General features: G+C 32.5%; 1 protein-coding gene across 2 annotated transcripts; it reads right to left on the minus strand.

The window, feature by feature from the left end:
• Window positions 1–26,888, minus strand: LOC143059882 (uncharacterized). 2 transcript variants are annotated; one of them, XR_012973653.1, is made up of 6 exons: window positions 26,302–26,888; window positions 16,808–16,963; window positions 15,302–15,422; window positions 9,485–9,700; window positions 7,383–7,658; window positions 1–6,915 (listed from the first exon to the last, which is right to left on the minus strand). XR_012973653.1 is itself a non-coding variant. In XM_076233461.1 (5 exons), the coding sequence occupies exons 1-5, from the start codon at window positions 26,784–26,786 to the stop codon at window positions 7,467–7,469; spliced, it is 1,170 nt and encodes a 389-aa protein (XP_076089576.1). In that variant the 5' UTR covers window positions 26,787–26,888; the 3' UTR covers window positions 1–7,466. The 2 variants fall into 2 exon arrangements, 1 of the variants encoding a protein (XP_076089576.1); XM_076233461.1 differs by having other exon boundaries at window positions 1–7,658.

Below are 26,888 nucleotides of genomic sequence, written 5' to 3' on the forward strand. Positions count from 1 at the left end.
TTACAAGTATATACATTGTTTATTTCTTTAACATATACATGAATGGGAATATTATAATAAAGAATAAAAATTATAATTATAATGTTTACATATCAACACGAAAAACTGATTACATTTTCTGCAAAAAAAAAAAGTAATAATTCAATCGGTTTATAAATATATATATCTGCTATTAAAATATTTCCAAAATAAAAAGTAATTTCACCCGTTGCCTGCATTAATAATAAATAAGTGCTTATTCAAAAATTACAAATTTATCTTAATCCATAAATTCATTGTGTATATAAATAAGTTCATTCAACTTCAATAAATATAGTTTATATGTATAAGCTTATTCAAAGAAAAATAATGATATAATAATAAACTGGCATCAATTAAATGTAAAATGTTTTTGTACAATGTATAAACAGAATAGATTTGCATAAGTTATCATGTTGACTGAAGTGTATAAGTCCATGAAATGGAAATGCATCTACATAATAAACACATAAATGAAAATTACAATTTTTCATCACAGCTACACCAAAAAAGTTCTTGCCAGCTTATGCTATCTCAAATATTCCGACAACAAAAATCTACCTAAATTCAGGAAAATATCTCATGTCATTCAAATGTTATTAAAATTATTGAACTTAATATATACTTATCTAAGTCCAGTATGTTACATTTTAAAATTGATTATGATTCTATAATGTGTTTTCAAAAATAAATATATCATTCAGTGGTTGTTAATTGCAGGCTTATTTACTTATGAGTTTGTTACTAAATTTTACCAAATCTTGACTTTGATAAAAAAAAAAAATCAACACAGAGCATGTGGATCACTTTACAGATGATTTGTTGTATTAAATTTATTCTTTAAGAAACATTTTTTCTACTAGTATTTACCTATCAGTGAATGTTTGATTTTTGTTTCCCACTCCATTTGCACTGCAAGGTTGATGAAGTTGAAACAAGAGGCCTGGTAGATATTGGAAAATATCAGTGAATTAGTGTTTAGAAGCCAATAATTCAAAAATAGTAAAGGGGAATACACCTTTGTCTACATTGTCAGTATAAAAAGTATATATCATACCAAAAAGCAACATCACAAAAATACTGAACTCAAGAGGAAAATCTAATCAGAAAGTCCATAATCACATGGCAAAATCAAATGACAAAACGCACCAAAAACGAATGGACAAGAACTGTCATATTCCTGACTTGGTACAGGCATTTTCAAATATAGAAAATGGTTTGTCGTCAATAAACAACATAAAAAAATGCAAAAATCGGTGTTCCTTAAAATTACATTATAGGGGCAGCAACCAAACAATGTGTTGTTACGTTTGTAGATAATCTTGACCTGAAAAACAATTTTATCCTATGTCAGAAATGCTCTAAACTCTATTTCTTTGTTAGGTTGTGTAAGAGGGTGAGAGCGAGTTGCTTATTTGATTTTTTTTCACATAAACACATTAATTGTGCGTTTAAATTGAGAATAAGGACATCAGGATGAAAGAAAACAGGTTTTAAAAGTCTGCTAAATACATTTATGTTGTCAAAACGCTCCAGATTACACATATACATATGACTTCTTATGAGAAACACAATTTCTATAACTTGACAATCAAACTCAAATAATAAAACCACATGAAAAGTTATAATAAATTAAATAAAGATTTGTCATGTGTTCAATCAAACAAAAGACTTAATATAACAATGTATAAGATGAACTGCAAAGGAAGCATAAAAATGTGTGATCCAATAGTCTTAAATAAATATATCTCAAATGCAAGTAACTCAAAAATTCATTCGATAGGAATACCACATGTAAAAATATAAATACATCTTTGTATTAACACAGACTGAAGTATTGATTTATGCTAAAATAAGACCTCACCTAATATGGCTAACACACTTACATTGATTTTTAAAAGTTGCTGCCTATTAATTTAAACCTACAATCATTCTTCAGATTATATGAGAATTGGTTACAGCCAACTTCAGTCATCAATTTTCAAGAAAGAGGATTCAGGCCATGTGGACAAAACAACATGCATACGAAAAGTCGTGTATCGATATCGAATCTACATTGGTCTTCTAGATACTAGATTAGTCCATGTTGATTTTATTAAGTTTAAGATACAATTTCTTGGTAGTGTAGATTTATTTCATTGTCCTGCTCACAAGCAAACTTAAAACTCACAGTAAAACCCAGTAAGATAATATAATTGAAAAAATTAAAACATTTTTTACTTCCATTAGTAAAATTCAATACATTTGTTTCGAGTTTACACTATTCAAGATGGTTTGCACTTGTTGATAGACCTAAAAGCAAAAAGTGCATACATAATTAACTTAAATTTCTGTATTTGTAAAAAACATGACAGAAGACACCATGTTCTTCATTTAGAAAAAGTTTAAGGAATGAATTAAACATTCTTCTTTTAAAAAATTGCACATTTCTTTAAAAATCTAGGCAGATAGTTTTCTGCTACAATCCAACATGGCAGACACCATTTGATATAGCTTAAGCAAATAAACAAAATAGAGTGGACATAATGTGTTTGTGGTAGGTTTTAAATTTTGGATTTTTATATACTCAGATATGATTGGTAATAATATTAATTTTGTAATCAGGAATGCATTTGACACAAGTTCTTCATTGACAAGATCATGAAGATATAATCCTTATTTCACAAAATGGGTGCATTCTTTCAATAATTGGAACAAATAATTTTAAACAATGACTAACTTGTGAAATTTAACCAATACATTTAAAAAAAGACTGCATTTGACATCTTTTCACATATATTATTAAAATAGTAGTCACAGTACTAATTGATATTTTAGTCTGCAAACATGATTCATTCATTAGTTGTTGCTGCAATTAATTGGAAACTAGCTTGCAGTAACTGTGAGTACTCATAGATCAGTACTTTATGTCTCTAGTGTTTTAGTTTAATTTTGTGATGATGTTAAACCACTGTCCTGGCTTAGAGGAGGGTTGAACCCTGTTCAAATTCAGGAGACTTTAATTCCGAGGTTATGTTTTTTTTACTGTCTCAAGGTAACAAGACTGTAATTCAGTGGTTGCACTTGTCTAATACATATGTTTCTGGTTATTGTTTGGTTTTACTTTTTATCAGATTAGGGTCTTTCATAGCTTGCTTTCAACTATGGATTTCTATTTACTTAAACTAAAGTTATAGTGCGAATACCAAGAAAATGCTTATTTGGGCCTTTTTTGGCCCCTAATTCTTAAAATCTTGGGACCAAAACTCCCAAAATCAATCCCAACCTTCCTTTTGTGGTCATAAACCTTGTGTTTAAATTTCATTGATTTCTATTTACTTATACTAAAGTTATTGTGCGAAAACGAAGATTAATGCTTATTTGGGCCCTTTTTTGGCCCCTTATTCCTAAAATCTTGGGACCAAAACTCCCAAAATCACTCCCAACCTTCCTTTTGTGGTCATAAACCTTGTGTTAAAATTTCATAGATTTCTATTCACTGTTACTAAAGTTAGAGTGCGAAAACTAAAAGTATTCAGACGATGACGAAGATGACAATTTCAATGTTGACATTATTTTCCTTTTAATTAGTGAAAACGCCTAGTTCATTATCTTCGCTAGCCAAAGGTTACCATCAACACCCGTTCTCTTCACCCTTGGTGGATTGAGTCAAGATTTGTGATAACAATGTTGCGCCATCTATTGGAAGATTAAAGTCACACCCATTCCAAATACATTATTCTTGACCAATGGTAGAACTTGAACTCTTCAATTTGGAGGTAAAAACATGTAGATTCTACACACTTGGTAAAGCCGGAAACGAAAAATATATGTCAACATTCATGCATTTGTGCATGAGACATACACACAGGAACTTCTAATAGTTGATTAAAAACCTTCAAGTTGTCAATTAATATTTTCATATGTTTAGGGATGTAAAGACTTGTTGCACAATAAACATGTGGCAACTGTTTACAAACACGTCTTACATTTACACGTGTTCATGTTATAGGCGCTTTTTGATTGGATGCAGCGAGTTTCGACTGCAACCAATAACAAGAGGCTGTCACAACGACAGCAAACCAGATTTATTAGCATTTATTTGTGTCCTGGCAATATCACAAGAACCATTACTGATGATTGGTGAAAGTGAAAATCGTCAATATCAAATTTGACCTCTATTTTGTCATCAGTATCAGCATATTAAAATTTGAAAAGCTTAGATTGAATGGTTTGTGAGTAAATGCAACAACGTGAATGGAAACACCATTTTACGATCTTTCAAGAGCCATAACTCTTGAACGGTAAAAGTCAAAATCGTCATTATTGAACTTGAACTCTATTTTGTCATCAGTAACAACATATTAAAATTACATGTTTAGCAAGTACAATTTTTGCAATTGAAAACTCTCTTTAAAAATTTAGTAAATATATAGAATATTTCACCCGTAATATACTGATTAAAATAAAAAAACACTATTTATTAAATAAATTATTTGAATGTGTAGTTACTCAAAAATATAGCATTTTATAGGCGAGTCTGAAGTTTTGTTGTGGCTCAGGTAAAAATAAAATCTGGTCAAGAAAGTTCAATGCATTATATTGTTACTATTTATATATATGTTCCTGCACAATTCATCATCTTAAACAGAAACAAAGTAAGAATTGATTTTATTGTCCATAATAATAGAAAGCAAACTTATATTCAAAGTAAAACACAATCAAGTAGATTATTTTTTGTTTAAATATCACATATTTCTTTTACAAGTTATCTATTAATGTGTATAAATAACTGCCATCATTTTTGCATATGCACAAATAAGAATAACAATATAGATATAAGAACAAAGTCGAATACATTCAGTTAAAATTTAACACCTGTCTTTTAATGCTTTTGTCAATAAACAGAACTCTTAAAGAGCCTGTGTTGCTCACCTGCATCTTTCAGAATGGCCACTTTTAAGTAAAAATCATCATAAAAGGAGAATAACTTTATTAGTTAACTTGCAATTTAAGTCATTTTAACACATTTGTAGATTCTATTCAGCTGAATATTTTTTTGTTTTTAAAGTTTCTATATATCTATTATAGTTTTCAAGATAAAAGGCAAAAAAGAAAAAAAATAGTAATAATTATCATTAAATGGTAAATAACTCAAAAAATTTAATCAAATCAACTAAAGATTTCAGCCATTATGGCTTATCTGTAGATGTTGTCCTGGTGATCATTTTTCTATTACAATTTTTTATCTATCTATATAGTTTTCAAGGAAATAGACAAAACTGCAAAATATTGACTTATTTGTTGATCTTGTCTTGCCAATAATTTTTGCATTTTAAAGTTTTATTTATCATAGTTTTCAAGAAATTGGTAATCCTGGAAAAAAAGGGAAACATCGTCATTAAAGGGCAACAACTTCAATAAGGGGTTGACTGGGGATTTCAATAATGTTGACTTATTTATTAATTTTCTTGTCTTGTTGATCATTTTTGCTATTTAAAGTTTCTGTCTATCTATCATAATTCGAAATAATAGGCAAACATAACTTTTTACTAAACTCAATTAAGGGCAATAACTCGTATAAGAAGTGATCTGACAGTTTTGATGTCAAATGATATTATGTAGATCTCATCATTCTGAAATATTTGTTCCTGCCCAATTTTCTTTATCTATAGCGCTTTCAAGTTAATAGACAAAAATTGCTCTTATATTTTTAGCCATGTGAACCATGTTTGTCGGCAGGCAGGTTGAGATGACACACTTTTTAAAATAGATATCCCGTTGATAATTTTTGCCATGTTTGGTTAAATTTGGTTTAGTAGTTGCAGAGGAGATGATCTATGTATAATTTAACAGAAGACGACAGTTGACAATAAGTGATGTCAAAAGCTCACAGTGGACCTCGTGCCAGGTGAACTAAAAAGGCAAATAGTAATAAAATCTGTATGTATGGTTAAGAGAAAACAGGTTTACAAATAAATAAGATGTTTACTGTAAATATACTTTTATATGTCAGGGCTGGGCTGATAGATGTTACATGATGGTAATTTTTATACAAGAACGGTAAAAGTGACGCCCCAAAAATTGAAACATGATCTGTGTTTTGTGGTAATTGGCATTGTGCATATAAGAGGGGCGAAAGATACCAGAGGGACATTCAAACTCCTAGATCAAAAATAAACTGACAACGCCATGGCTACAAAAGATAAAGACAAACAGACAAACAATAGTACACAAAACACAACATAAGATTCATAACATTTGGTTGAGGCAAACTAAAGTAAGAGAAGGGATACCAAAAAGTCAACAATTTTTCCATTTGTAGAAGGGCATAACTTTAGAACAGTAAAAGTGACGCCACCAAAATTCAAACTTGATCTGTGTTTTTGTGGTAATAAGCATTGTGTATAAATTTCATAACATTTGGTGGAGGCAAACTAAAGTTAGAGAAGGGAAACCAATTTTGGGACGGACGTACAGACGGACAAGGGTTAATCGCAATACCCCCTCCGCTATGGCGGGGGCATAAAAATTGATCTGCACTGATTTTTCAAACTTGTTCTAGACATTGCTGACCTTCAATATAAATTCTATAAATATCTTGCAAGAATAGTACACAGGAGAGCACTTACAAGACTGGATGGATGCAGGGTATTTCTATGTCCCTTGCAATGTGTCAAACAGGGGATGATAAGTAATGGATAATAGATGAATTTCACCATTCTTGCATTTTCTAGTACATTTCCTATGTCACAATAATGTTAATATATATACATATCTTTATATCTAGCTCTGAAAATAACTCTGATGCTGTATAAATAAACTTTTTGTTGCTTTGTTCTTGAATTACAAAATGTTGTGGCAACAATTTCACTAAGATTTTGTACTAAAAAATAAATGTATTTTAAGAGATTCCACCTCTAGGTGTAATACCATCATTGATTTTCCCCTATTAGTCTTTGTTAAATTTGCACTTTTCAAAAAATTGTGCAGAATTTATCTTTGTTTCAAATAAAGAAATACTTGGCATGAGTAAAGTTTTATCCTGTCCAGTTCTATAGAAAAAGTTTCACATAACATTTCATTGCATATAAGAAAATAAAAATCATTGGAAGTTAACCAATCAAATTTCTCCTCTTATTCTATCTGTGTACAAGGTTTAGTAACCATGTAACCTCAAGATTACAAAATTTTCTATAGAAATCACAAATAAAAATAATGGTGTTTTGAAATACCCAAGACATATGTTTATGACACAGAAATAGTTTTACTGCAATAAAATGTAGGATTAATTACCTACAACGGTCAAATTCAAGGGAATATTTTTTAAGACCTACTTTCGTATGCAACCAGATGTGACGTACCATGATTTGGTGGTATTACACCTCTATATTCATTACTATGAATCAACTTTGGTATTCACTTTAGCTTTGATAGGGTGAGCAGATTCTAGTAACACAAAAGGCAGATTATACTTTTGGTATTCCTAATCTTTGTCGGTTTCCTAAACGTAGAAAAGCTTTTATCAGCTGGCTCCTCTCCCTTGCCTTTAATATATCATAAGGTCCAATAAAATGCAGAGTAGCTTTGTCTTCTGGACCTAATTTATCTTTGATATATGTACAATACCTGGGTGATGTAGACAGGCATGTTATCAGTATCTGAAAAGAAAAATCAGTTATACTTAATTAGTATACCACTAGAAAGTTACTTGTTACCTGCCCAAGAGATGGTATAAAAGACACTTTAAACTGATATTTGTGAATATAGCACACTGGAAAAAAAGTAGAAGTACCCAGTGATCTTGCTCCACAAAATGATAAACCCTTCCCCTTGCAAAGTCCATGATTTGCTAAGGGGAAACCCTAAAAATAATTTTAATAAAAAAATTAAAGAACCTCACATACCCCACACCCCCACATTGTCACTTGACAAACAAAATCTCACCAGATTCCTAAGTTCAAAGACTCATAACTCTACAAAAGTCAACTGATAAAAATTTTCTTGTGGATATGCACAATTAACATATTATGTCCTCATAAACTACAAAGTTTCAACTGTTGCAGTAGTATAATTGGGCCAAAATTCTAAGTTCTAAGGGGCATAACTCCTAGAAAAAAAATTGAATCGTAATTTCCTGCAATAAGTTCATCTACATAGTATGTCCTTATTATCTACAAAGTGTCATGAAATTTTGTTGTGTGGTTTCAGAGAAGTTGCAATGACAAACTGTTGCAGTAGTATATTTTGGCCAAAATTCTAGGTAAAAGGGGCATAACTTCTAGAAAAAAATTGAATCGTAATTTCTTGTCGATATGCACATCTACATAGTATGTCCTTATTATCTACAAAGTTTCATGAAATTCTGTTGTGTGGTTTCAGAGGAGTTGCGATGACAAACTGTTGCAGTAGTATATTTTGGCCAAAATTCTAAGTTAAAGGGGCATTACTCCTACAATAAAAATTGAATCGTAATTTCCTGCCGATATGCACATCTACATAGTAAGTCCTTATTATCTACAAAGTTTCATGAAATTCTGTTGTGTGGTTTCAGAGAAGTTTGGATGACAAACTGTTGCAGTAGTATATTTTGGCCAAAGTTCTAAGTTACAGGGGCATAACTCCTACAAAAAAAAAATCGTAATTTCCTGTCGATATGCACATCTACATAGTAAGTCCTTATTATCTACAAAGTTTCATGAAATTCTGATGTGTGGTTTCAGAGAAGTTGGGATGACAAACTGTTGCAGTAGTATATTTTGGCCAAAATTTTAAGTTAAAGGGGCATAACTTCTACAAAAAAAAAAATCGTAATTTCCTGTCGATATGCACATCTACATAGTAAGTCCTTATTATCTACAAAGTTTCATGAAATTCTGTTGTGTGGTTTCAGAGAAGTTGGGATGACAAACTGTTGCAGTAGTATATTTTGGCCAAAATTCTAAGTAAAAGGGGCATAACTCCTACAAAAAAAAATTCGTAATTTCCTGTCGATATGCACATGTACATAGTAAGTCCTTATTATCTACAAAGTTTCATGAAATTCTGTTGTGTGGTTTCAGAGAAGTTGGGATGACAAACTGTTGCAGTAGTATATTTTGGCCAAAATTCTAAGTTAAAGGGGCATAACTCCTACAAAAAAAAATCGTAATTTCCTGTCGATATGCACATCTACATAGTAAGTCCTTATTTGTTGTGTGGGGTATAATTAACTGCTGACACAGAGAAATGTCTTGCTGTCAGCAGAAAATTCTGAAAAAGACAATTTGAGGGACAGCAGCATTGACAATTAATACAAAGTCGCTAGACCATGACATCGGGACAGGGCATCCAAATAACTAAACTGATTTGTACTGATAGTAATGCAATTTTATAGAAAATATCATTTATCTATCAAAAGGGATCATTAATTTTACTGGACTGAAAGTGTTAATCATTTAAGAGTTGATCGAAACATTTTAATCAATTAGCTATATATTAACATTACCTTTGTCTCATGGAGCAAAAGGCCAAGACATTCTTTTTTGAAGCAAGAATTGCCTAGTCCAATGATCAGCTGTCCAACATGTTGGCTAAATCCTCTTATCTTTGATGGATCCATAGTTTGAAGTGTCTCCTTATCACATGTATCAATAGCCTCTGGTTTTTGTCTAGTAACATGAATCTTTTGATCAACTAATGAATCATTGGTTGAAACTTTAACCTAAGAACAAGGAAAACCATATAGGACCCACTAATTCATAATTAATAACTACTGTACATTCAGAAATTATTGCAAGGTTTCTTTATACAAATAATTTGACTGGTTTAATATCGCAATAATAACTAGAGGCTCTTAAGAGCCGGTGTTGCTCACCTTGGTCAATGTGTTGCAGTGCATATTAAACAAAGGACACTCTACATTATTTAAGACAAGAATAGAATTCATGACAAAACTCTCTGTTTTTGTGTCAGTGACTTGTTTGTAGAACTTACTTTACTGAACATTCTTGCTTACAGTTATCTCTATCTATAATGAGCTTGGCCCAGTAGTTTCAGAGCAGAAAATTTTTGTAGAAGATTAACTCCTGAAGTGGTCAATTGACAATTTTGATCATGGTGACTTATTTGTAGAGCTTACTTTGCTGTTTACAGTTTATCTCTTTCTATTATAATATTCAAGGTTATAACCAATAAACTGCTTCGCTGAGCGCAGCTGGATACGCCCCCAGAGGTCCAACCCTGAACAGTTGGGGCAAAAATGGACACAATATTCAAGCTTGATACAGGTCTGAATTTGGATTGTAATTAAATATTTGACATATTATAGGTTTCTGAATAAATGTAGCCAAAGAACTTGGAATTGGTTATATGAATAAAACCCCAAAACTTGGAAACGGTAATTCTGAAATTTATAAAAAATGAAAGGGAGCTCACGTCAATAGATATAAACAATTCACCAAAGTTTCATGCATATTGGTTAAAGCTTTTTTGAGTTAATGTCCGACATGTTGACGAAGGACGGACGGACAGACGGTCAACGGTATACCATAATACGACCCGTAAACGGGCATAAAAAAACTGCAAAATTTCCTTAAAATTAACAATTCAGGGGCAGCAACCCAACAACAGGTTGTCTGATGCATTTGAAAATTTCAGGGCAGAAAGATTTGTACCTGATAAACAATTTTACTCCTTCTCAGATTTGCTCTAAATGCTTTAGTTTCAGATATATAAGCCAAAATCTGCATTTGACCACAAGGTTCTATTTCTAGCCATGGCAGCCATCTTGGTCAATGGGTGTGGTCATCGGATACATTTTTTAAAGAAGATACCCTAAGCATAATTTAGGCCAAGTTTGGTTTAATTTGGCACAGTAATTTCAGAGGAGATTTTTGTAAAAGACTACAATAAAATGCTCCGCTGGGTGCAGCTTGATACGACCGCAGAGGTCGAACCCTGAACAGTTGGGGCAAGTATGGACACAACATTCAAGCTTGATACAGCACTGAATTTGGATTGTGATTAAATATTTGACATAGCATAGGTTTCTGACACAGAATGAATGTGCTCTAAGAACTAAAAAAATTTTTAATTTACCTATTCAAACCATATCATTATCATTTGCTTTTATATATAAATCATAAATAACCAATTTAAAATGGAAAATTTTAAAGAAGAAAAAAGGGAAAAAAAATCCCCCCCCCCTAATTTTGTGAACCCCCTTATGATTCATCACCCCCAAACTCAATACCAGCCTTCCCTTTGTGGTATGGTACCTTGCAGTACAATTTCATAGAGATCTATACACCTGAACACAAGTTATTGTCTGGAAACTAGAACCAGATGCTCCACAGGGCGTAGCTTTATACGACCGCAGAGGTTGAACCCTGAACGGTTGGGGCAAGTATGGACACAACATTCAAGCTGGATTCAGCTCTAAATTTGGATTGTGATTAAATAGTTGACACAGCATAGGTTTCTGACACAGAATGAATGTGTTCTAATGAACTTAAAATTTTTGTTTTCTCTTACAGCAATTCACTATGCTGTTGAATATTAATCCTCTCAAAAAATGTTTGAAGAAATTTTCTTTTTATTTATGAAATTTCAAATGAGAAAATGGAACCTAATTTTTTTAATCACATCCCCCTTTCCCTTATTCCAAAACTAATCTCAATTAAAATTTCTAATGGAGTTTGCAACAATAACTACTCATTTAAATACATCATAAAATATTAAGATGTAAACAAAACTGCTTGTTATCACTGAATGGTAAAGATTATTTTAATTTATTAGTTGGTAGTAAAAAGTGAATATACATTGTATATTGTATATAACAAAGATTTAAGTTGATTCTGGACAAAGAAAGATAACTCCAATTAAAAAAAATTCTTGCTATTGCACAACATTGTGCAATTAGATATTTCTTGCTTACTATTCTGGACAAAGAAAGATAACTCTAATTAAAAAAAAAATTGCTATTTCCCAATATTGTGTAATTAGATATTTCTTGCCATTGCGCAATACTGTGCAATTGAAAAGACTTGCTATTGCACAATACTTAATATAAAAATTTTAGATCCTGATTTGGACCAATGTAGACCAATTTGAAAACAAGACCAAAAATGAAGAATCTACATACACAGTTAGATTTGGCATATCAAAGAACCCCATTTATTCAATTTGTGATGAAATCAAACAAAGTTTAATTTTGGACCCCGATTTGGACCAACTTGAAAACTGGGCCAATAATCAAGAATCTAAGTACATTTTTAGATTCAGCATATCAAAGAACCCAACCGATTCATTTTTTGTCAAAATCAAACTAAGTTTAATTTTTGACCCTTTGGACCTTAATGTAGACCAATTTGAAAACGAGACCAAAAGTTAAGAATCTACATACACAGTTAGATTCAGCATATCAAAGAACCCCAATTATTCAATTTTGATAAAATCAAACAAAGTTTAATTTTGGACCCTTTGGGCCCCTTATTCCTAAACTGTTGGGACCAAAACTCCGAAAATCAATACCAACCTTCCTTTTATGGTCATAGACCTTGTGTTTAAATTTCATAGATTTCTATTTACTTATACTAACGTTATGGTGCAAAAACCAAGAAAAATACCTTTTTGGGTCCCTTTTTGGCCCCTAATTCCTAAACTGTTGGGACCTAAACTCCCAAAATCAATACCAACCTTCCTTTTGAGGAAAAAAACATTGTGTTTAAATTTCATAGATTTCTATTTACTTATACTAACGTTATGGTGCAAAAACCAAGAAAAATGCTTTTTTGGGTCCCTTTTTGGCCCCTTATTCCTAAACTGTTGGGACCTAAACTCCCACAATCTATACCAACCTTCCTTTTGTGGAAAAAAACATTGTGTTTAAATTTCATTGATTTCTATTTACTTAAACTAAAGTTATTGTGCGAAAACCAAGAACAATGCTTATTTGGGCCCTTTTTTGGACCCTAATTCCTAAAATGTTGGGACCAAAACTCCCAAAATCAATACCAACCTTTCTTTTGTGGTCATAAACCTTGTGTTAAAATTTCATAGATTTCTATTCACTTTTACTAAAGTTCGAGTGCAAAAACTAAAAGTATTCAGACGACGACGACGACGCAGACGACGACGCCAACGTGATAGCAATATACGACGAAAATTTTTTCAAATTTTGCGGTCGTATAAAAATGCCTGTTTTTTGGCCTCTTTTTGGCCCCATATTCCTAAACATTTAAAGTAATTACCCCCAAACTCAAACCCAGCTTTCCCTTTGTGATATGGAACCTTGTAGTACAATTTCATAAAGATCCATACACTTACACACAAGTTATTGTCATGACTCTAGAAAAATGCTTGTTTTTTGCCCCTTTTTTTGCCCCTAATTCCTACAATTTTGAGGCAATTACCCCAAAATCAATCCAAACATTCCCTTTGTGATATGGAACCTTGCAGTACAATTTCAGAGAGATACATACACTTGCACAAGTTATTGTCTGGAAACTAGAAAAATGCTTATTTTTGGCCCCTTTTTCCTAAACGTTTTGGGCAATTACCCCCAAAACTCAATTCCAGCTTTCCCTTTGTAATATGGACCCTTGTAGTACAATTTCAGAAAATTCCATACACTTACACACAAGTTATTGTCATGAAACTAGAAAAATGCTTGTTTTTTGCCCCTTTTTTAGCCCCTAATTCCTAAAATTTTAAGGCAATTACCCCCAAAATTAATCCAAACATTCCCTTTGTGATATGGAACCTTGTGGTACAATGTCAGAGAGATCCATACACTAACACACAAGTTATGTCAGGAAGTTACAAAAATGCTTATTTTTGGCCCCTAATTCCTTAACTGTTTGTACCATAATCCCCAAAATCAATCCCAACTTTCCTTTTGTGGTATCGAACCTTATGGTAAAATTTCATAGAGATCCATTCACTTAAACTAAAGTTAAGAGTGCGAAAACCAATCGGTCTTCATAGACTAAATGTAGTTTTCATGATTTTAAACACCATTTTATATGATAAAATAAAGAATTTATCAGATTTGAGAGGAGTATAGAGATAAAGGGTTACTTTGAAAATAATGTCAAAAATATTACTTGAATAAGTTATTTTTAACATTTTTGAAAAAAAATAGAAATTACACTTACCTATTAAAGGCACATAATTGAATTAGGTTACAAATTATAAATAACTTCAGGTCTTAATTAATTCACAAGTATCAATCTATTTATATCAGTCTACCTTCAAGATTTTAGAGGAAAATGATAATTTAATAGTCCCAAGAGACCAATCAGAAGCGTTGGTATGTAAGATAAGTGTGTGGGAAAGTTAATTAGTGTTTCTGAAGAATTAGTTTTTATATATCAAGGGAAAAATAACCAGATAACTGTGAAAATTATTTAAAGCTAGTAAAATCTGTATTCTTAAACACCTATAAAAATAATATTTAGAAAAATAACTTGTATAAGTTATATTTAAATTAGCCTCGTTTTCAACATTACTTGTATAGGTAATTTTAATTGTTACTTGTTTAAGTAATGCCCCTGACTGATCTATTATAATATTCAAGATAATAACAAAAAACTGCAAAATTTCCTTAAAATTACAAATTCAGAGGCAGCAACCCAACAACGGATTGTCTGATGCATCTGAAAATTTCAGGGCAGATAGATCTTGGCCTGATGAACATATTCACCCCTGTCAGATTTGCTCTAAATGCTTTAGTTTCAGAGATATAAGCCAAAAACTGCATTTTACACCCATGTTCTATTTTTAGCCATGGTGGCCATCTTGGTTAATGGGCGGGGTCATCGAATAGTTTTTTTATAACTAGATACCCTAAGGATGATTTAGGCAAAGTTTGCTTTAATTTGGACCAGTAGTTTCAGAGGATATGATTTTTGTAAAAGTTAAGGGACGACGATGATGATGGACGCCAAGTGATGAGAAAAGCTCACTTGGCCCTTTGGGCCAGTTGAGCTAAAAATTGCATTCTGATATCTGATACATAGTTCTGTATGCAGATTTCTTAAGTCTAGTCTTGTAAGTGCTCTCCTGTGTACTATTTTTGCCAAATATTTAAAGAATTTATATCGAAGGTTTATATCAGATGGCTTAAAATTTCTCCACTGATTTTTTTCAAAAAACTAAAATCCATGAACATGTATTGTAGCTTTTGCTCATACCACATGTACCACGAAAATATAAGTACTTTCACAGTTTTTGAGTTATATGTTTTACAATTGGAAATGAAAATTAATTGTTGACACACAAGCCTGAATTTTTTTTACTTTATTTATATATGAAGAAGTACCTCTGCAACTGTCATTATCTGTATTACATCAGGCATTTCATTTGATGAAATTCTGAAAGTTAAGTCTGGAACTGCCACAACACGTACATCCTTGATCATGGTTTCCTCGACCAATCCTATACTACAAAAAGAACCATTTTCAAAATTAACCTTTCATCATTTTCATATACAGGGTACCAGGATTTGATGATTTAGGTCGAGTCAATCGATTGCGATCTTGTTTTAATCAGTTATTTAAGGTGGTTACAATATTTCATGGATTTTAAATATGTCAAGGGCTAAATATTTTTGTGAGGTTTTTTGTTGATGCTTTTCTTGTCACTGATTTTGATCTTCCTAAATGTTTATAGGACAAGGTACAATTTGGGCTAAAAGTGAAAACTGTATGACTGGCATGAGGACCTTGCAAGGTACACACATTCCAAATATAGTTATCCTATTACTTAGAATAAGAGAGAATTCAACAATACAAAAAATTTTAACTTTTTTTTCAAGTAGTCACTGAACCATAAAAATGAGGTCAAGGACATTGGACATGTGACTGACAGAAACTTCGTAACATGAGGCATCTATATACAAAGTATGAAGCATCTAGGTCTTCCACCTTCTAAAATATATAGCTTTTAAGAAGTGAGCTAACAGCCGCCGTAGCCGCCGCCGTAGCCGCCGCCGTAGCCGCCGCCGGAACACTATCCCTAAGTCGAGCTTTCTGCAACTAAAGTCGCAGGCTCGACAATAAAACCACTGCAAGCAAAACGCATTTTTATTGTGCCATTCTTTAATTCTTATCTGGTGTCTATTTGAAAGCAGAAGTCATTGATATCATCTTTCACTGTGGATAGACAGGATAATGTTCCATGTCTTGGGCATTCGTCTTTACCAAACATAATACCTTTATTTCCTGCAGATGTTGTTTGATCTGTTTTAGAATCCTGCAACCAAAACCAGACGTCTTTAATCATGTTTTCAAAAATTAAATTGCCATAAAAGTTATTGCCTTTATTGAGGACATATTATTGCTAAAAGTTTTGAGATGTTCTGGTGTTTTAAAGTGGACACGCTTTGCAAATAATAATAATTGAACACCTTTGGATCATTTAGGATTTTGAGGACACGTTTGGGCATTGTTGGGGAGATTGACACTTTTGGAAGTGTTACATATACATTGTATCATGTCTGTCTGAATTTCAAAATTATAAAGAAATAACATTTTCATTCCACTAATTAAGCTTGCTCATGTTGTTTCAATTCTTGTTGTAGCAAGATGTTGGTAAGGAATCTTACTGCTATTCTCAATTTAAAAAAAACAAGATCTTACTGGTTTTACATGTATGTACATGTATTGTAACACAATAGTCCAGCAATGTGAAAAAAAACCCTGAAAAGTCAGTCCTCATTCTGCAGTATGTTAAGGTTAAGCACAAAGTGGTTAAAGAAACAGTCTTGTCAATAGTCATGATAGTAATGGTCAAAATTTATTTTCACCATATTTTTTAAAGAATTTACCTTCCCTTTAGGTTACACATTCTGCAAAACTTCTCCAGCATTGTTGTGAACCTCATTTCTTCCACTGTTCTAGAAGTCAACAACAAATCATAAAGTATTTCTTTTAGGTCATTTTGAAAGTCATGTCTTCCAGCTTCAATATGATGTATCAAAACTCTGAAAAAAAAATCCTAATTATTTATATAAGAACTGGACACTGCTTAGAGGTGCATAGAATCTGCTGTCGATTTGGAAACTTGTTCTATAATCTATTATTAAGTCAGACTTGGTGTCTATTTGAGTCGTACCTGTACATATATATATATGCAAAATCAAATAAATGGGGAATATGTCTATGGGACACAGATGATGCCCCCGCTAGCATATCATATAAAGTTATAAAGGGCAGGGTTTTCCCCGAGTCAATTATTTTTTTCACCAACTTACATAAATATATTTTTCGTTTAAAATGTTCCTTCTTTCTAACTCCCCCCCCCCCCCCCCCCCATTTACTTTTTAAAAGATACTATAAAAATAGCAATATAGACATCATAATTTTGACTTCTGGGACACAAGATTCATCTTCAAAAGTTTATCGGATATACATTTCCCTTCCAGTTGAAGGATAAAGACTAAAGGCAGAGACTTTTCTTACTTTTCAACAGGTTTTGGAACAACCCTCCAAATGTGGGATATCCCTTAAATAAGGGACTGTCCCTCAGACAAGGGATCATTTTGCTGTTGTAGAAAAGTAAAAAGAAAAATTTAGCTTTTTTTTAACTTAAAAGGGGAAAAATTCATTATATTTGGAACAACTTTTCTTAAAGAGGGGTCCACTTATTTTTAAAAATAAAGAAGATACATGTATAAGTCCAGGAATATTACAAAATTCTTGGACATGTTTTGACCATATAATACCAGATAGTTGTATAGTTCTTTGGGAAAAGTTTCTTCAAATGATATGAATATGTGCCCTTTTGTACTAAGAAGTGGTTTTTACAACAAAACATTTTTTTTTTATCACTTGAAATTGATCCCTGATTTAAGGGATAGTTATTACATTGAAGGGTTACTTATTTGAGGAGTTGTTCCCAACCTGTTGAATATATTTCTTCATAACAACAGTTTTCTTTTCTGGACCATCGTAAATGAAAAAGTTGAGACGTAAAAATATGCTTGAAACACGTGCGTCGCCAAAACGAAAAATAAATAAGATGGATGAAATCAAATCATTATGTATATTTCTTTCGCCAAATTCTTTCGCAAATGATGAATTTTAATGGCCACAATTTTTATTTTTTTGCAAAATGCGAAAATGGAGAACGCCAGCGGTAACCTTGAAAGGGACATAACTGAAGAACAGTAAAAGTGACGCTACTCAAATTTGTACTTGATCTGAGTTTTGTGGTTATATGTATTGTGTATAAGTTTTATAACATTTCGTTGAGGCAAACTGAAGGTAGAGAACAGAAACAAAAAATTCAGCAATTATTCCATTTGTAAAGGGGCATAACTCTAGAACAGTAAAAGTGACACCACCAAAATTCAAACTTGATCTGTCATGTCTGTATTTTGTGGTATTAAGCATTGTGTATAAGTTTCATAACATTTGGTTGAGGCTAACTTTAGTTAGGGAATGGAAAGGAAAACTAGTATTTTTTCCATTTGTAAAGGGGCATAACTCTAGAACAGTAAAAGTGACACTACCAAAACTCAAACTTGATCTGTGTTTTATGGTAATAAGCATTGTGAATAAGTTTCATAACATTTGGTTGAGGCAACCTGAACTAGATTTGATTTGATTTTTGGTGTTTTAACGCCACTTTTAAGCACCGCTTTTGGGCCAATTTTTATTGGTGGAGGGAGACGGAGTGCCAGGAGAAAACCACCGACCTGTGATAGGAAAACTGACAATCCTAGTCAATTTAGATTGGAGTCTAGTGCACCCGCACAAGCGGGATTCGAACTCACAACCTCAGTGTTGACTGGCTAGTGATTACAGTAGTAACTACTTAGACCACTCGGCCACTGAGGCCCCTCCTAAACTAGAGAACGGGAATGAAAAATTCAGCAATTTTTCCATTTGTAAAGGGGCATAACTCTAGAACGGTTTAAGTGACGCCACTGAAATTTAAACTTGATCTGTGTTTTGTGGTAATAAGCCTTTTGTAGAAGTTTTATAACATTTGGTTGAGGCAAACTAAAGTTAGAGGACGGAAACCAACTTTGGGAAGTAAGCCAAAATATTTATCAAATGGAATTTATTTTAATATGTTGCATTAGAATGGAGATATCTGTATTGTATTTCGTTGCTAGCTCAGTATATAGGTAAACTCAATTTGTGACAGTCAAATCTACGTTTCACGAAGGCCAAGCTTAAAATACAATACAGATATCTCCCAATTACAGATATTTGAATTTTAATGAGGGCCTGTAAATAATGAAAACTTATAAATGTAAATAAAATGCTCCGCTGGGTGCAGCTTGATACGACCACAGAGGTCGAAACCTGAACAGTTGGGGCAAGTATGGACACAACATTCAAGCTTGATACAGCACTGAATTTGGATTGTGGTTAAATATTTGACACAGCATAGGTTTCTGACACAGAATGAATGTGGTCTAAGAACTTAAAGATATTTTTAATTTACCTATTCAAACCATATCATTATTATTTGCTTTTATATATAAATCAGAAATAACCAATTTAAAATGGAAAATTTTAAAGAAAAAAAAGGAAAAAAAAGGAAAAAAAAATCCCTCCCCCAAATTTTTTGAACCTGTGGCCCTTATGATTCATTACCCCCAAACTCAATCCCAGCCTTCCCTTTATAGTATGGTACATTGCAGTACAATTTCAGAGAGATCCATATATACACTTGAACACAAGTTATTGTCTTGAAAGTAGAAAAATGCTTGTTTTTAGGCCCCTTTTTGGCCCCAAATTCCTAAATGTTCAGGGCAATTACCCCAACCTCAAACCAAGCTTTCCCTTTGTGATATGGAACCTTGTAGTATAATTTCAGAAAGATCAATACACTTACACACAAGTTATTGTCTTGAAAGTAGAAAAATGCTTGTTTTTAGGCCCCTTTTTGGCCCCAAATTCCTAAACGTTTTGGGCAATTACCCCCAAACTCAATTCCAGCTTTCCCTTTGTAATATGGACCCTTGTAGTACAATTTCAGAAAATTCCATACACTTACACACAAGTTATTGTCATGAAACTAGAAAAATGCTTGTTTTTTGCCCCTTTTTTGGCCCCTAATTCCTAAAATTTTAAGGCAATTACCCCCATAATCAATCCCAGCATTCCCTTTGTGATATGGAACCTTGTGGTACAATGTCAGAGAGATCCATACACTAACACACAAGTTATGTCTGGAAGGTTTTTTTTGTCCCCTTTTTGACCCCTTATTCCTTAACTGTTGGTACCATTATCCCTAAAATCAATCTTAACCTTTCTGTTGTGGTATTGAACCTTATGGTAAAATTTCATAGAGATCTATTCACTTAAATTAAAGTTAGAGTGCGAAAACCAATGTGTCTTCTGACGACAACGACAACGACGCCGACTTCATACCAATATACGACCACAAAAATTTTTTTGCAGTCGTATAAAAATGGAAAAAAAATGGTAACATTTGTCATTTCCATGTGTAAGGGCAATAACTCCCATAAGAAGTTGTCTGACAGTTTTACAGCTGTGAGGTTTAATTATGCATACAAATTTTCCAAAATGCTAAAATTATCACTGATACCTTTATCTTACATTCATTTAGAGTATTTTCCTGAAGAAATAACTGTGAAGAACTTCTTAAAAGCAATCGTGCTTTGAAAACGTACACAGATTTAACATATCCGTCTCTGGTCCATGTTTTACCATTGTCAAGTCAACATCCAGTATTAGAAAAATGTGATTTTTAAAATATAAAGCAAAGTTGTTGAGAACATAATGTCTGTCACCATGCTGGTGACGATTTGTCTCGGTGCTGAAGTGTCTAGAATGCTGCAAACTTGACACATTCAGTCAGGGGTACTACTTGTACAAGTTATTATTATCCACCCTTAGTTGATCCGGCCCTATAATAAAATAATAATGAATAATTAACTTCGGCGGATTTTGTGACATATCTGAATCAGTATAAATGGAATTTGTAAAAAGTATCGATGAATAGTGACAGCAGGTAAGTGAAGGATGCCTAATATTACCTTTAGCATGTTTAGAGAAACATTCAGATGAATTACTTTAAATCGATACAAAAATGAGTAATCAGTATGATTTGTACAATTTGTTAAGCAGCATCGATATTAGTAGAGTGGGGCGCTCATATTCGCCGTGGACACAATTTCGCCGTTTTATGATTTTGAGGTGTAAAAACTTCAAAGGATGGTTGAAATGGAAGAAATATGCTGTTAAATCATATTTTTATAACAAATATGATTATTTTAGAAAATGTGACTAAACTTCGGCACCTACGGCAAAGGACCGAAAAATGGACAACGATTTTCAGCCAATTTCCTGAATGACAAAAACGATTTCAAAGAAGCATTCCTAAATAATTGTTTGACTGATTGCCCTAAATTTCAGTTTTTTACATCTTTCAAATGTCTGCTATTCGTCTATAATGAAATTTATTTGATAAATAAAGTTAAAAGCTGCAGTTATTTGGTTTTAAATAGATATGTCAAAACGGCGAATATGTGTCTCCCATCGACAAAATGTTAGGAAATTTCAAACACCCTTTAATCCAACTCTGCAGATGATTTTACTCAAAACAAACACGCTTTCAAGCTAAGAATATTTTGCATTTGAAGTTATCTTCATATAGAAATATCAGTATACTTCAAAAACATAAAGACCTGAACATAAACTGAAGAAAACATGGAAAGATATGGCGAAAATGAGCACCCCACTCTATATGAATATGAAGTTATTTTCCATGATAACTCAGAATACAATTGGGAAAAGTTTATATTCAATTCCGACACATAGAAGAGATAAATAGATATTCACAATCCACTGGAACACATAATAATGTAATTACCATAATGATCATTAGTCTATAGATACATTTGTAATTGGTTTGTTTATTCAACAATTGTCTGATGATCGTGAACCAAAGTAAGGCTGGTCGTAATCACTTAATTCAATTAAAATCATAGCTATTAAAATTTACTAAGAGCTAATTTCCTAATTCTTGTAGAGTAAAACTTTGGTGGCTTGCTTGCTTTGTTTGTATAAACTTTTAACTCAAGCTTTGACATCTTCAAACAATATATATAGGCATAGTTAAACCTGTATATATTATATTTACATTTAATTGGACGTTATCCCAATAAAATTGTACAATATACAAACAAAGCAAGTAAGTAAGCTAACCTGAAAGTCTTGCTCTACATGCATTAGGAAATTAGCTCTAAATAAACAATTCACAGGGCTGTAACTAGGCCTTGGGAACAGACGAGGCAGGGGTTTAATGGGAGCCGCCGATTGAGGCCCCCTGGCCGAAAATTGTAACATTATGGTTCGAAATATATCTTGTTACCTCCGTTGTTTGTATCATATTTATTGTTTTTGTTTCATATTTACGGTAAAATATCGGGAAACAAAGTGTGTTCTAACGTCTGTCAAATATGAAGTCGATTTTGTCAAGTCATTGTGCATTTATTTTCACACAGGATCGTATTTAACATTATGCACATAGGAAAAATAACAGACCACCGGCGCAATCTCTTTGACAATTGTATTTTCCTCTTTTAAACAAGACGAAACAAGTCTACAGATTATGTTTGCTAACATCCCGTTGGAAACAAAAACAATGTTTAGACCTAGTATTTCGTACATCCGGCCGTAATGGCGTTATCACATGTTAGTCACATGTTTCACGTATGACTGGAAATGATTAGAACTTTAGGACAAAAACAATTTTAATATATAACTGGACTTCTGTTTCCTGTGAAATGTAACGCATAACGATAAAGTAATTTTCTTACTTAATTATTACGAAGATCAAAACAAGAATGTAAATCATCTTGGATTTATCTGTTTGAACATCTCGCAAGAGTTCATATTTGCATATTGTTTTTAAGAATGCTATTACAACAAAGCAGATTACATCATCTAAAAATTGCGTTACGAAATCCGACACAAAAATCACGCCACTGTTCTTACATCTGCTACATAAATACTTATAGTTCTGGGCATTTTCTTCTCACTATTCTTATTGGTCGCGAGAAACGACACAAAAATACGGTTGTAGAATCTTTGATATTCGTATATTTTATTTTTTTTTCTAGGGAAGAGTAGCATACACTTGTATGTTGATAAAAATAATGGCATCTTTAGATGTAGTTGCAACTTTTCTTACAGTAATTCACATTTTATCACTTTTCTATAGTTATAGGAAACGGAGCCCAATAGCAAATTATGGTCCATATACATGGTTTAAAAAATAATAGTAATGATACAAAAAAAAAATAATGAATAAAATAAAATAATGTAGATAAATTACATATATATATTATATTTATATAATCTTCCTTTATTTCTTATCATTTAAATTTAGAAAAAACGATTGAATAAATTCAATTAAAATATATATGTCTTTATTTTCTATTAATAATACTCCACTTACAGGTGATGTTTTGTTTGTTTTTGTATGTTTCTTAGGTATGAAAAACCAACACTGTCAGAACAAATGCTGAATATAATTATAATAAATAAAGTTGTACAGGATTCTTTAATAAAATCAGATTATAATATGTCTCTGATTAAATTTAACAAATCTCACACTTTTCATCATTTTTGTGACTGTCATTTAATGACAGGAAACACAAGAAATGTTTATTGTAGTCATCTACTAATGGCACACTTCAAAGGTAATCATAGCAATAAAAATCATGTTGTTGGGAGAAACCACACCAAGGTAATAAACAATTAAGGAGTTTTAGGGAGGAATTAGTCCAAGTTTCCTCCCAAGATTTGGAGAGAGTTGCTGGAATTTCTTGGTGTGACACCAAGTTTTTACAGTGTAGGGAGTATGACATTACATCCTCTCTGTGTGTACTGTAGTACACATTATTGTTTAGAGGCCAGCTGAAGCACACCTCTGGATTCAGGATTTTCTCGCTGTACTGAAGACCCATTGGTGGCCTTCGGCTGTTTTCTGCTCTTTGGTCGGGTTGTTGTCTCTTTGACACATTCCACATTTCCATTCTCAATTTTATTACACCCAATCAATAATGATAAAAATTAAATACTCTCTAGTCACCTTTACCATGGTTAATTGTGCGACCGTCTTTATTTCACAAGCCCAAAGTATTCCCACAATACTCCATGGAAATTCAAAGTATCAAGCAATCAAATTGTCATTCTGCCAAGGTCTTGTCCTGTCCTTTTAACATTTGAATGGAATAATCACATACATTTTGTAACTTGCTCTCTATATATAGCTAAAAGAAAGCCTACTTCATGTATTTGCCGTTAAACCAAACAAATCCTCCATCCATCCAAAATAAATGTTTTGTTTTCGAATAGCAGCCAGGTTTGTAGCAAAACATTTGAAAATGCCTCAAATCTTCATTTTATTTGAAAGAGAACTACATACAAATTGTGGGGTGTTTAGGTATTCATGTGTGATCTGTGAATGCTTCTTTAATAATATTAACTGAGCAAGGTGAAGAATTCAAACTATTTTAATTTTGATTTACTTTGCGAACTGATAATGTTGGAAATATCCATTATCAATAATTCATTTTAACGGGAAATAAATAATTACAGAACCAAATGCCGGTTTACTGGCGATGGTAATCAGATACAGAGATATTACGTTGAAATAAAAGTACAGAAGCTGCACGTCAACATAAATTACTATTCGAAGTATGCATTACTTAATTCTTGATGTTAAAATGCAAGGATGTGTTCTACCCTCTGCATGCATGCCTAACTTTCTCCATTTTCTTTTTTTCCCTTATTATTTTTTTTTGCCAGCAATTGCCTCGTCTGCCTCATTGTAGTTACGGCCCTGATTCAAGGTCTTTATAGTTGGATCTTTTATTAGAAGTTCTAATAACGTTTGTCAGGACCTCAGCAGGAATATCAACTCTTCCTGCTGCTTTTCGAAGATAAGCATGAAATACATGTACAGCTTTTAAGACTTCTTCTTATATCTATCTATAATAATATTCAAGATAATAACAAAAAACTGCAAAATTTTGTTAAAACTACCAATTTGGTGGCAGAAACCCAACAATGGGTTGCTCGATTTGTCTGATAATTTCAGGGCCGATAGATCTTGACAAATTGAACAATTTAACTCCATGTCAGATTTGCTCTAAAAGCTTTAGTTTTTAAGATATAAGCTAAAAACTGCATTTGACCCCTATGTTCTATTTGTAGCCATGGTGGCCATGTTTGACCATGGATCAAATCTTCGGAGTTTCAGAGAAGAAGATTTTTGAAATATTTTATGACAACAGACGACGAAGGACGCCAAGTGATGGCATAAGCTCACATGGGGCCCTTTGGGCTCCGGTGATCTAAAAAGGGAGACAATGCCATTTAATATAAGGCAAAATAATAAAAAAAATCTTAAAGATCCATTATCTTTAATAAATATGTACAATGATGTATGGAAAAGTTTGACACAAGCTTTCTGTTTTTTTGGTGGTTTTTTTTTCGATTTTAAAGACTGAAAATAAAATATATTGACTCTGAAATTAAAATTTTGGGTTATATATTAAAACCACTATATACTCATGATACTGCACAGACTTTAAACCCATTGACAAGGATGATGGTGTCTAAGTAACTGCAATTCAGAATACCGAACATGTTGAATGAGGGCATTTTTTTAAAGAAAATACTTTTAACCATGCTATTGACATTCTTATCTTTATCTATAATCATATTTTTTACTTTTCTTTATTTTCTGTTTTTTTTTATATTTTTGGTTTATTTTTCTATTTCAACAATTTCTTTATCATATTGGCTTGAATTTTTTTATTTTGTTCATCTAAAGTTCCTTTCTTAGTGGTCCATTTATAAACATGATAAAACATCATTTCCTTAAGTTCTAGTTCGTTAATATATGATCATGATGATAAACCTGTCATCCATACATGTTTACTACGCATGGACGGACTTACCGGACAACCACACTTCTGTGAAAACAGAGGTGACCCATTTGTCTGATTGATTTTCAAATCTTTTCAGATATATGATTGCGGAAATAAGATAGTAAAAAATGTACGTAACATTGAGTTTTCAGTGAATAGATTCAAATCAAATTTGATGCAATTTTTATATAATAAAGAAGAAATATACACGATCAAAGCCTTAGATGGGCGGAGTTACAAGACTGCATCGTATCTTAATTTTTATTCCCTATAAATATTTTTTTATATTGGGGCGGATCGACTAAGGGCCCGATTGACATGAAAGCTACAAGAACTTGAGAAGTACCTGACTGACATTGCAGTAGTGAATGAAAAGATGGTAATTTTAATTTTACCTGGAACTACTACCCACAGTTTTCATCAACTCTTCATCATCATGGTGTTCATCTGAATCAGCATCAACTTTGGGAAGAAAGTTTTTAACAAGATATTCTCTAACTTTAACATAATTTTCCTGTTCAAGTTCTTTGACACTTGTGTCAAATGTCAAGTTAGCATTCAAATAATCCATCATCTTGATTAAATCTGCATCGAGGGGTGGCAAACCTGCATTTATATTTGAAAACATGTCGAAAAATTCATCAATGCTCTTCGTGGATGGGTCGATCCAGTTCCAATTAATCTGAAGATTTTCTAGTTCGCTCATCGTCCAATCACTTGTTTCACGCGGAATGTAACTACTCAGTGCAGTTAATTTCTTCTTCTTATCGCTTGATGCGGAATAATAATCGCCATCTAATCTATTTGTCCACAGTGGATCATCTTCTGAATTTGAGCTGTGCCGTTGGCGTTTGCGTTTAGGTTTCGAGGATGACGCCATGTTGTGCCGAGGATAATTGTTCTCAACTCATCAGTATACGGCAGCCGGTACGGTCACAGAACCGTTCGAATGCAGCACCGGAATACGTCCCCAGAACCATTT

This window comes from Mytilus galloprovincialis, unplaced genomic scaffold (genome assembly GCF_965363235.1).
Source record: "Mytilus galloprovincialis unplaced genomic scaffold, xbMytGall1.hap1.1 HAP1_SCAFFOLD_35, whole genome shotgun sequence".
Lineage (NCBI taxonomy): Eukaryota > Metazoa > Mollusca > Bivalvia > Mytilida > Mytilidae > Mytilus > Mytilus galloprovincialis.

What these genes read in the sequence shown, in the direction of transcription:
- LOC143059882 (XM_076233461.1), bottom strand. Translation starts at nt 26,786, where the DNA reads ATGGCGTCATCCTCGAAACCTAAACGCAAACGCCAACGGCACAGCTCA. An exon ending in AGATAATGACAGTTGCAGAG is followed by an intron (nt 9,701 to 15,301) that starts GTACTTCTTCAT and finishes CCTTGTTCTTAG; the next exon opens with GTTAAAGTTTCAACCAATGA. An exon ending in TTTTGCTCCATGAGACAAAG is followed by an intron (nt 7,659 to 9,484) that starts GTAATGTTAATA and finishes TTTTCTTTTCAG; the next exon opens with ATACTGATAACATGCCTGTC.